Here is a 12060-nt window from a genome sequence, read left to right on the forward strand (position 1 = left end):
CCCCAATGTACCTTGCTTTATTTTTACATTGTAGTAACCATATTTATTTGCACGCCTATAAAAATCTTACAGTTAGATCACAAGAGAGTTTATTAAAGAGACCGAAAATGAAAGTAAACTTGATTTGCCCTATTTCTTTTGATAGGATGCTCCACTTTCGGATTAGGCTTCGCCGGACGACTGCTGGCTGCTGCGCAAAAGTACAATATTTTTAATTAGCAGAAGTTATTCATGAAGAAAAACTTTTCATGATAACTTGCATCAAGTGTCTATAGTTTGATGAAGAGGGAATAAAAGTCGAGACCAAAAATTGAAATGTATGCATAATGATATACACATGGTAGGCCTATTTACCCTATAGTTGATTCACACTGTCCTTGATATTGGACAATGCCAATGACCATGATTTTAAAAAAAATAGGATATGTGAATTGCAAGTTTTTCAATGAGATTATCATAACGTTTTAAGGTGATTATAAAGAATGTATGAGAATATTACTGAATGTATTTGGCCGTGCTGGCCATATATACAGCAAAAAATTCATAATCATGTTATTGTGCATTAAAAAAATTTTAAGCACAAGTTTTCTATAGCTCGCCAATTTCACAAAAATAAGCTAAACATAGTTTCACAGTTGATAAATTAGGTTTATTGACTATGTTAACTATATTGACTTTAATTAATTATGGCCTATTAAAAAAATTGTGTTTAGGGTATGTAACACTGATGAAAAAATTAGGTTAGGTATAGGTAGGGAATCTTTTTTATTTTATCATATTATTTTCTGCACAAATCCTAAGAATGTTTGTTGGTGTCATATTTAATAATGGTTTTTTTAATAGAAATAATATCAAAATCACAATTGGATAAAAATAGACATCTAAAAATGGTAGGATCGGGGGATTTTTGTAGGTTAGGTCGGGTTACCCTTAAAACACACAATTTTTTTTTTTGTAGGCCTAACTATAGTTTACAAACTGCAAACTAAAGTTAACTTAATGATATATAACTTAGATATAGTTTTCATCTGCAAAAGGGTTAATTGTAAGATAATCTAAGTTTATCTCTTAGTTAACAATATAATAGATTTTGCTGACAATCTGCTGACAAGCATAGATTCACATCTTTAAGCTATCATTTACGTTCATTATCTATAGTTAATTAACAGCTGGACATTAATCATTTCACAAATTGTAAGCTATATTTATCAGATATACTAGTATGTTTTGCAATTGCAACTGGTTGTTTTCAGTGTAATTATGATAGTTTTAGTTACACTTCTGAAACATTGAATGATCGTGTTAACTATGGTTTACAGATGTGAAATATAGATTAATATCTTTGATTTTAATAGTTTTCAATCTGTCTGTAAATTATAGTTTACAGCCATCAAACCTGGTTTATTAAAGACTAGCTGTGAAACTTATAATGATTACCTTATTTTCGTAAATTTGGCATGACATAGTGACTGTTATCATGGTTTGCATTTCTACACAAAATACAAATTAAATGAATTATATACAGTTGAACTTCGAAATCTCGAACACTGATATCTCAAATACAATGGATATGTTGAAGTGATTTGTAAGCCCCAACTACTTATTTTTTAAGTATTTTAATCTCGATATCTCGAATACTCTCAGATATCTCGAAGTTTTTAAACACTCCCATCTAGTTCGAGATAACGAAGTTTGACTGTACATGTGTACATGTATATTTTTGACTTGCTAAGCCAACATACGTACCAGTGGCCTATAAATAGACTTTAATTGTGTCTAACAATTAATCCAGTGTGTTTTATGTATATGCCTGGATCTTTATTAATCTGGTGATATGTCAAAGTCCATTTGTTTGAATTGTTGATGAAGATAAAAGAAATCTGGTGTATTTATTTACAATATAGGTATACCTGTACTTACAAATGAGATAACAAGAACAACTTCACCTGATAACCATTGCACAGAGGCAGAATGCTCTATAGTGCAATGATGGCAGGGTGGCCGAGTATTGTTGTGTCTGCTGTCATTTGTTTGTTTTTTGCAGATGTGCACGCTCGGCCGAATGTGGTGGAGTTTGCACCACCAGAGCCACAGTGTGGTTACAGAGTAAGTATATTTTATATATGTGTATAAATTATGTGACTGTCTATTATATCATGGAAAGCCAGTGAAGGCTGATCGAAGTATTGACATTCTCTTTTCATTTTTTTTCTTTTTAAATGCTATTTTAACTCCCTAAATTGCAATGCATTGTGTATAGCTCATTAAATTATTGTAACACAATATATTGCATATGCATATATTTTTGATAATCACAAATTTTAGAATAAACTGCAGTATTTTGTGATCTTATTGTTATTCCCTTATTGCTGTATTATTGATATTTGAGCAAATAATGATTAATGAAAATACTTAAGTTTTTGACTTTCGTTTAAATTAAACTGTGCAGTATGTGTATACAAGTTACACTGGTTTGACCTTACAGAGTTGCCCGGCAACTTCACCCACCATGCTGAACGTCCATCTTGTCCCGCACACACACGACGATGTAGGGTGGCTCAAGACAGTCGACCAGTACTTCTATGGCTGTAAGTTACTTTTATGTTTGGTTTTAGCTACCAATCAAGGGAAAATTATGTGCAAAATCATTAAATGAAATTAATTACATATAAAAGCCAGTACATAATATCCATCTCTATATCAAAATCCATCTTCTCTGGCTTAAGGCTATAACCATGTTTTATTTACTCTTTGTATAGTGATGTTTATTTATTTATTTTTTACATTAAGAAATTGTGAATAGATGATACAATATTATCCTAAATTTTATGTTCATGGGGGCAGTTTTTGTGGATTTTAATTTCTGAACAAGTTGTGGGAATTTAATTTTGTGGATATTAATTTATTGAATAATGAATTTAGAGTATGTTTTATAAGTCTTAAAGGGGCATGTCACGATTTTGGTCAAATTTTATTTTCCTGTTTTTATTATTTTCAATGCTTAAGCAATACATTTCTAATGATCAAATGAAATTTTGGTGCCAGTCGTTGAGTTTTAAGCAAGATACAGGGCTCACAATTCTTCGTCATGTAAACAAGGCTCGTGCCCTGTTTTTGTTTACATAGGTCAAATATATCGGTAAAAAATCTTTTTCAAGCTAGTTTGTCTATCTTATTATTTATTTTAAGCATAAATAAACGGTTCCTAATGATTAATACATTCATTTTAGGTCTAAAACTTGAATTTTCACTTCAACATTCAAAATGTAAACAAACGCTTTGTTTACATATAGGGAAGAATTGCAAGCTCTGTAACTCGTTTATAAATCATCAAATTACACTCAAATTTTGGTTGCCTATTAAAAATGCCTTACTGAAGCATTGTAAACATTAAAATCGAAAAAATAATTTTGGAATAAAATCGTGACCATGCCCCTTTAAAGAATGATCTGTAAATTTATTGGTGAGGGGTATATCCAAATGTAAATTTGAGCCACCATGAATTGTAATGTTGACTTCTGTAGCGAGGAATGACATTCAACATGCGGGTGTTCAGTACATCCTGGACTCGGTGATCCCGGAACTGCTGAGTGATCCCACCAAACGCTTCATCTACGTGGAGATGGCCTTCTTTGCCCGATGGTGGAGAGAGCAGGACAACATAATGAAGGAAAATGTCAGAAAACTAGTTAATGAAGGTAAGGTGGATTTAACATGTACTCGTACCAGCAAATTTGCTGTAAAAAGTCCATTGGTTTGGAAAAAAATCATTCAAATTGGTTTTTTTTGCACCATCAGGAAAAACAATTAGGTTCAAATCTATTAAGAATGTCCGAAACATATTCACACAAATTCTACTGTAAAAAGTCTGTTAATTTGTGAAGTAGCTGTGTTTTTTTGCAACAATGTTAAAACCAAATTGCTTTTAATGTGTAGAAATTATCAGAAACATATTCTTTTCGTGTCTAATAAATTATGTCCATAAAATGATGGCTTTCAGGCCGTCTTGAGTTTGTGTTGGGAGGGTGGTGTATGAATGATGAGGCCAGTACCCACTACAATGCCATGATAGACCAGCATACCCTGGGCTTCTCCTTCCTTGAGCAAGAGTTCGGAGCCTGTGGGCGCCCCAGGGTTGGCTGGCAGATAGATCCATTCGGTCACTCCCGGGAACAGGCGTCCATGTTTGCTCAGGTATGAAAATTGAATTTGATGGGATTTCAACTTCTTTAACCTGCCCCATAAAATATAGGTCAGCACAGTTTGTAATGAGATTTTTAATGAGTAGATACATGCAATAGTATATAGATGAAATAATTTTTTCACAAACAGAACAATTAAATAAGGAAAGTATTTGCCCAGATGATAATTTTCTGCTATAAAATGAAAATAAATCTAGATCTGCATATAATATTTGAACAGATGTGGTAATAATGTTTTTAGTTTTAATATATATGCAAAAACAAATTAAGTTTTACAGATGGAAGTGAATTGTATTGCTTTGACTAATTTTTTGTACAGTTTGGGTTTGACGGACTTTTCTTTGGTCGTCTGGATTACCAGGACAAAGACAACAGACTTAAACAAAACAACATGGAGTTTGTGTGGAGAGGGAGCCCCAAAAACCTAGGCATGTTGCTAACTACTTCTACCTTGATTTCAGAAGATTTGTTGTCTCCTTAAAAATTGTGACATATTGACAGTGGAATGAAGATTTGTAGATCTGTATGTTTAGGTGAGGCATCAGAACTGTTTACTGGGGTCTTGTACAACCACTATGTTCCCCCACCTGGATTCTGTTTCGACGAGTCCTGTAATGATGAACCAATCATGGTAATATAGCAAACTCAGAATTAATTTACACTGATATAACTTTGAGTCTGTAAATATCTTGTATTCCGGAGATAATTGAATTTTGTGGCTCCTCATAGATTTGCGTTTTTTTGGCAAAACTTTTGTTTTGCCCTAATTATTTGGATAGTTCATTTTGTAAATGACTAAACATCCACTCATTTCTAATCAGTTCTAATAAATCTATAACAGGATGATGAAAGAATGCATGATGTCAACATTCAGAGTAGAGTTCAAGATTTCATCAAAATTGTCAATGATCAGGTAGGTCCAAGTCCAAATGTGCTGGTAGATTGGTTGTATTTGTTACATTTTGCAATGTTTCCATCATAAATTTTTCAGTTTTACAATATAAATCTGAAAATTTTCCAAAATCCTTTCCAAATTAAGTCTAAATATTATTATCGATCATTATAAGTTATCTTATAATGAAAATTTATTTTTATGAAAAATTCAAATATTATAGATTCAAAATAACATGACAAAAAGCATGCATTTTTCATGTACAATGTACTTGTAAAGGTGTATTCAAACATAAAAATTTCAACTTTCAACAACATTTTGTCATGTGATTGGTTTTCCCTAAACCCACATCAGATCTTGAAATTTGTCTTAGCCGTCTCAGGTACTGAGAAAATGTTAGGGTGTTATATCTTGTTCTTTGACCCCTTTGTATAGGCCCAGCACTTCCACTCCAACAACATCATGATGACCATGGGCAGTGACTTCCAGTACCAGAACGCCCACACCTGGTACAAGAATCTGGACAAGCTGATCAAATATGTCAACCAACAGGTAAGGTACTATGACTTATACCTGGTACAGGTAACTGAACAAGCTGATCAAATATGTCAACCAACAGGTAAGGTACTATGACACATACCTAGTACAGGTACCTGGACATGTAGATCAGATATGTCAACCAACAGGTAAGGTACTATGACACATACTTGGTACAGACTACAGATACCTATACATGTCAACCAACAGGTAAGGTACTATAACACATACTGGTACAAGAACCTGGACAAGCTGATCAAATATGTCAACCAACAGGTAAGGTGCTATGACATACCTGGTACAAGTACCTGGACAAGTACGGTAGATCAAATGCTAACCAACAGGTAAGTTATGGCAACACATACTTCCAGCAGATGCCCTCAGTGTTCACCAGGTCCAATTGATTTATTTTTTCTGTAGGTATTGTTTTTAGATTAGAATTAATTAGTGACTCTAATATTATAATGTACCGTACAATATATCTTAGGTGTCCAAGTAGCGTAATGGATAACGCACTCGCTTGTCACCGCTGCGACCCGAGTTCGATACCCGTGATCGACAGTGGTTGTATGTGATAGGGTATGGCGGTCGCCCGCTTGGACACGTGGGTTCTCTCCGGGTACTCCGGCTTCTTCCCACACCAATGACCCCCTCGCGCTAACATCCGTGCCAACGAGAGATATTAATATAAGTTGTAGAACTTGCTTATCAATCGTTGTGAAATAAATAAAGTTCAGTTTTCAGTTCAATATATCTTGTTCTTGATTCTGTTTATACTTTGGAGGCTGAAAATGAATATCCATGTTTTATTGATCTTTTATCTGTAAAGTAGTGATCAGATTTTTGCACAGGTTAGAGAAAGTTGATTGTCAGTCTGGAGAAAAGATGAGGAGTTTGGAGGGATCTCCATTTACTTTCCTTCAAACTCAGAAAAGAGAGATTAATTCTTCAATATTGTCATTTTACATATTCATAGTAAATAAACATTTGTATGCTAATGCATTTCCTGCTTTAACCACTCTTAGAATCATCCATATTTTTGCATCTGCAGCAGAGCAATGGCAGCAACATCAACCTGTTGTATTCAACCCCATCCTGTTACCTGTTCAATGTCAATCACCTGAACCAGGTGTGGAATTCTACCAAGGATGACTTCTTTCCCTATGCCAGCCGGGAAAACACTTTCTGGTCAGGATACTTCTCCAGCAGAGCTGCACTGAAGGGTTATGCTCGGAAAAGTAACAACTTCCTACAGGTACTGCTTTCAACTTGTGCATTTTGTAAAAATATCCAAATCAAAATATATATTTAAAAGTTTTGTTTATGTGCAATTAAAATATGAAATACACTGTTTGTTTAAGCTGTGATTTTAAATTGTTTACTGTATGTTTTGACGCCTTTCCCCAAAAAGTTGTTTAACCTATTATGTTTGTTATACAAGTACATGTACAATACATGTATACACTTGTTGATGGTCTTTTTCTGTGTATAGGTCTGTAAACAACTGGATGTTCTTGCCAACCTCATGCGCCAGGGTGTCAACGTCACAGAGGACCTACGCTTGTATAGTAAGCCAAGCTTCTAACACAATAAACTTTAAACAACTTGTATGTTTATTATTTAAAACCAAATGATGGTTGGTTGTAAACTTAATCATGTTTGGTTCATCTTTCAGAGGAAGCTTTGGGTGTTGTTCAGCATCATGATGGAGTCTCGTAAGGCTTACCAAATAAAATCTCACTGAAGATGAAATAATTTAATTAAATGTCGTACATGTATACTTTGTATATTTTGTGAAGTGATTTTGGGAACAACTTTTGTAGAGGGACAGAGAAGCAACATGTTGCCAATGACTATGCTCAGAGGTTAGCTGCAGGAGCAGAGAAATGTCAGGTTGGTACAAAATACTGGTAACCTGGACATGTATTGAAAAAAGTATGATTTTTTTTTAAATCATTATACTGTATATAATTTTCTGTTTAACATACCGGTATTACTTGTACCTATATTGCATGAACATTTAATTTGATTTCAGAAAGTGACAAATGCAGCCTTTGAGAAGTTGTTGCCAAAAGGATCAGAGAAAGCTCCTAGTCAGGTCTACTGTCCACTGACAAACATCAGCTATTGTGAATTCACTGAACACAACAAACAGGTAAGAAGGTTTTTATTTGGTTTTATTTTTTTTTTCGGGGAGGGGGGGGGGGGGGGGAGGGGGGTTATTCAATGTGGTACTTTATATCAAGTAATATATGCATATGAAAAATAGCCAGGAGATTTGAATTGGAGCATAAAATTTTTAGTTTATCACCAAGTTTAATGCTCACAGATTTGTCTAGTTTTCTTAATATGGATCAACCATTGTTTCAGTTTATGGTGACCATATACAATCCGCTTGGACATGCAGTGACAGACTATGTCAGAATCCCAGTGCTTGCCAGCATGTATAGAGTGGTGGATCCAACAGGAGCGAATGTGACAGCTCAGCTGGTACCCGTCTCTGATGAAACCAAGAAAATACCCGAGAGAAACGGATCCATTGCCCAGAGTGAGCTCTTCTTCCAAGTAGAGTTACCTCCCTTGGGATACAGTACATACTTTGTGATGGAAACTAAGAGTGAGTTTTTATTGAGATGAATTAAAGTGTTGGGAGAGTACCGGTAGTTTAAACAAATGTAGGAAATGTGTTGTTTTGCTTGCTAACATTGGTACCAGTGTGATTCATTGGTTGACACTTCCTATTAGTCGTGTATAAGTTTTTGTCTAAAAATATGAAAAGTTGATGAATTTTATTGATGTCAATCATTTATTATGCTTTTTGTCAAGAAGCAGGATTTCCAGTACATGTATTTCAGTTTTATATTATTGTCGAAAGATTTTCCATTATTAAATAGGATTATGTTGTTTTTGTAGATTCAGATGAAGCAACATCAAAGACTAGTAAGATTGTTCCTGTATCAAGTGGCAAGGCAGATATACCCTTGTACATACAGAATGATGTAAGACTTCAAATAACATTTGAATGCCAAAAAGGATAAGACAAACTGAAACACCTCAGTTTCATTTACTTTAAAATTTAATAGATGTGCATATCTGATTCAGCACTTACAACTATCTTTTTTGCATATTTTAGGAATATTTGGTACTCTTGGATAACATCAATGGAAATACGCTTGGAATCAATAACAAAAAGAAGAAAATCGACCTTCCTGTGAACCAGGGTATCTGGTGGTATGAGGCTTATGGAGGGAACTGCAGCAAGGGAGAGTTTCAGGCTTCCGGTGCATACGCACTGAGAACTAAGGGAGAGAGACAAAGAGTTCCAGACAAGGAAATGCAACTCAAGTCCTACATTCTGACTGTGAGATGTTACAGGCATTTTGACATTTTGGCAGATCAGAATTTGTAATGTATTTATATTAATATTGTGCTAAGATATACTGAACTTTTTAGGGAGAACTTGTACAAGAGGCACACATGATATTTGGAGATGAGGCTTCCCAGGTGATCAGACTGTACAACAACAAGCCCTATGTAGAGTTTGAGTGGACAGTGGGACCCATCAATATCAAGTAATAACTTTTTAAAATGAGTTTAATGCTTCTGACATGCATGTAAATTATATCATTCTATATGCCTTGTAATTACGGTAGTGAAGAAAATACATGTATTGTTGATAGGCATGGAAACAAACTCAGAAACTGAGTGAAGTATTCTACTACTAAGAGCTTACCTAGCTAATAATTACTGCAGTTAATAGCCCAAACTTTGATGACCCTGTATGTATGGAAATTCTGAATTTGCAGAGACAAGATTGGCAAGGAGTACATAACTCTGTATGACACTCAGCAGACAGTGAAGTCGGGAGATCTGTTCTACACGGACGCTAACGGACGGGAAATCCTAGAGAGAAGGTAGCAGGCTTTTGACAATAAAAATATCATGATTTTATATTTCAATTTATCAAAACATGAACTGGTTTAAACACTGAGATTAATTGACCGCAGGAGAGACCATAGAAACACCTGGAGTTTTAATAATACGGAGCATGTGGCTGGTAACTACTTCCCTGTCAACAGCCGCATCTACATTCAGGTCAGGTCAAACATCTCCAACCTGTAGTGAACAACTCACAGTCAGAAATTGTAGAATGCTTACAGTAATGTCATCAAATTTGAAGTACATGTGTCTGTATACACTAGTACATGATAGTGTATAAAATCATCAGAAAGATTTTTTTCCTTGCATTTATTTAAGAACAGCATTCATTTTGTAGAAATTGAGGAAATTCTAACAACCCTTACTAGAGTATCATCTGGTTAAGTGTTTGATTTTGAATAACATCTTACGGTATTAAATGTACTCCACTTGTTACAGGATAAAGCCAAGAACCAGCAGTTGACCGTGTTAACCGACCGATCAGAGGGAGGTGGCAGTCTGGAATCTGGCACCATGGAGCTTCTGGTGTGTACCTCAGAAAAATAAATGGACAGCCCACAAATACATCTAAAAACTGTTCCAATAAAGTACCTATAAGTTACATAAAGTTAAATGTTTCACATTGTAAATGCACCATATTTTTGCTGTAGGTCCACAGGCGGTTGCTGTACGACGACCATTTTGGTGTAGGAGAACCTCTGAATGAGACGGGAGCAGATGGACAGGGACTTGTTGTTAGAGGCAAGGCAACTTCTTCATGTCTGCTTTGTGTGACATCATAGGTGTCACTGTATTAATGCCATGAATTTGGTTCCAGATGTGTTAGGGGATATAATGAGATAATACATCAGATTCCATACAACGAGCACATACAATGTATACATTATTATTATTATTGACAATATGCATTTGATCTGTATTTGGAAGGGAGTGTGGAGGTTTGAGAGGTTCAACTGCAAGTATGATACAAAAGAATTAGGGTTCATATTTATTGAATTGAAGCTGAAGTTGTTTGCATTTTACCCCAACTTAAAATTTTTTGATATGTAAGAAGTTTAATTTCCTCATAACATTCACAATTTTTCAAAATAGGAAAGCAGCTGGCTCTTCTGGATACCATTAAGGATTCCCCTGCCCTACATAGAAGCCTCGCCTTAAGGATGTACATGGCTCCCTCTGTGTCATTTTCTCCCCTAACGATGACTCCAGAACAGGCAATGGTCAAGTATAATACCCAGGTACATTGTGATAATTCATTGCATCTACTGCCTAAGATTATTAATGTGAATTAAGGAACATCAGACTTGCATACATTTTCCGTCTCATTACTTTTTTCAGCACAACGTGCTTTCTGTGAATCTTTTTGTCTAGTGTGATATATGAATTATCATACAAAATGTTTATAAATGATCATTGTGGTAATTTTTGTGGTTCTTGTGATGCTCTTGTACCTTAAAGTGTGCTTTTCAGACCCCAACCCATATGGTGCCATGTTTTGGCTGTAGGGAAGTGGACATTGTGGACATTATTGAATTGAATTTCATTTTACATTCACAGTGGTCGGCTCTGAAGAAGCCCCTGCCTGCCAATGTCCACATGCTTACCCTGGAGCAGTGGGTCTCACCAAGCATCATGCCTGTTGAAGTCTCACAGATTCTCCTCCGATTTGAACACATCTATGAAAAAGATGAGGATCCAGTACTATCACAGCCAGCTACTGTCAATCTGGTTAGGTCTACTTGAACTCCTTTGTTTTAAATTAATTTGGAGGAAATTTTTATCACTGATTTTATTGTGGAGGTTTGGAAGATTGTTGGCATTTTATAGTGTTTTTTTACAAGAAATTTAGGGAATGTACCACACATAAAAAAAATTGAATTGTTAAACCATACTACCTTTTGTTACTTTTGATGTTATATTTTTTCAGACTGATTTTACCACATTTAAGATTGAAGCAATGAGGGAATTAACTCTTGGAGCCAACCTTCCTTTGTCAGAACTGAATAGATTACCCTGGGGGTACATACCAGGTAAATACAAGTGGAAGTCATAAGGGAAAAAAATTACATCCGTTTACTCTCATAAATATAATTAATTCTTACCTATGCTTGCAGATGTGTGAAATGGGATTTTAAAATGTAGAATATTCTGATAGTTGAGGATATTCCTGATTATTTATACTAAATGTATTATTTATAAAGACTGTGGTTTTATTTGAATATCAGATTCCGAGGAATCCCTCAGCAAAGAGGAGCTACTGAGGACAGCAATTCCTTACTCGGACCCCCCTACAACTATCACTCTACAGCCGATGCAGATCCGAACATTTGTGGCCACCCTCAACACACTGCAATAAATTAACATTGTAATCATTAGAGAACTAGAAAGAAATGTACCAGTAGTCTTGTATCCATAGTGAATCAGTCTCTTGAAATGTAGTCGATATTCCAAGTATATTTTTTACTTTTGTTTATTGTTTATGTATGATAT

At 35.0% G+C, this 12060-nt stretch overlaps 1 protein-coding gene across 4 annotated transcripts; it reads left to right on the forward strand.

Annotated features, from left to right (window-relative positions):
- The first annotated feature begins 173 nt into the window (after nucleotides 1–173).
- On the forward strand, nucleotides 174–12060 carry LOC128166297 (lysosomal alpha-mannosidase-like). Of its 4 annotated transcripts, none has more exons than XM_052831386.1 (26): nucleotides 174–200; nucleotides 2045–2106; nucleotides 2486–2588; nucleotides 3525–3698; nucleotides 4001–4194; nucleotides 4522–4630; nucleotides 4736–4833; nucleotides 5044–5115; nucleotides 5530–5646; nucleotides 6683–6886; nucleotides 7124–7199; nucleotides 7307–7346; nucleotides 7455–7524; nucleotides 7667–7786; nucleotides 8002–8248; nucleotides 8545–8630; nucleotides 8765–8992; nucleotides 9085–9203; nucleotides 9438–9545; nucleotides 9639–9726; nucleotides 10009–10095; nucleotides 10221–10311; nucleotides 10663–10808; nucleotides 11128–11298; nucleotides 11498–11600; nucleotides 11796–12060. In XM_052831386.1, exons 3-26 carry the CDS (start codon nucleotides 2510–2512, stop codon nucleotides 11924–11926), a joined length of 2958 nt encoding a protein of 985 aa, XP_052687346.1. In that variant the 5' UTR covers nucleotides 174–200; nucleotides 2045–2106; nucleotides 2486–2509; the 3' UTR covers nucleotides 11927–12060. The 4 variants fall into 4 exon arrangements, with proteins under 4 accessions (XP_052687346.1, XP_052687344.1, XP_052687345.1 ...); XM_052831384.1 differs by lacking the exon at nucleotides 174–200 and adding an exon at nucleotides 226–317 and having other exon boundaries at nucleotides 11796–12059; XM_052831385.1 differs by lacking the exon at nucleotides 174–200 and adding an exon at nucleotides 322–340 and having other exon boundaries at nucleotides 11796–12059.

Source organism: Crassostrea angulata, chromosome 10, assembly GCF_025612915.1.
Source record: "Crassostrea angulata isolate pt1a10 chromosome 10, ASM2561291v2, whole genome shotgun sequence".
In the NCBI taxonomy this organism is placed as follows: domain Eukaryota; kingdom Metazoa; phylum Mollusca; class Bivalvia; order Ostreida; family Ostreidae; genus Magallana; species Magallana angulata.

What these genes read in the sequence shown, in the direction of transcription:
- LOC128166297 (XM_052831383.1), top strand. Translation starts at nt 1,972, where the DNA reads ATGCTCTATAGTGCAATGATGGCAGGGTGGCCGAGTATTGTTGTGTCT. An exon ending in AGGGAGCCCCAAAAACCTAG is followed by an intron (nt 4,631 to 4,735) that starts GCATGTTGCTAA and finishes CTGTATGTTTAG; the next exon opens with GTGAGGCATCAGAACTGTTT. An exon ending in TCACTGAACACAACAAACAG is followed by an intron (nt 7,787 to 8,001) that starts GTAAGAAGGTTT and finishes CCATTGTTTCAG; the next exon opens with TTTATGGTGACCATATACAA.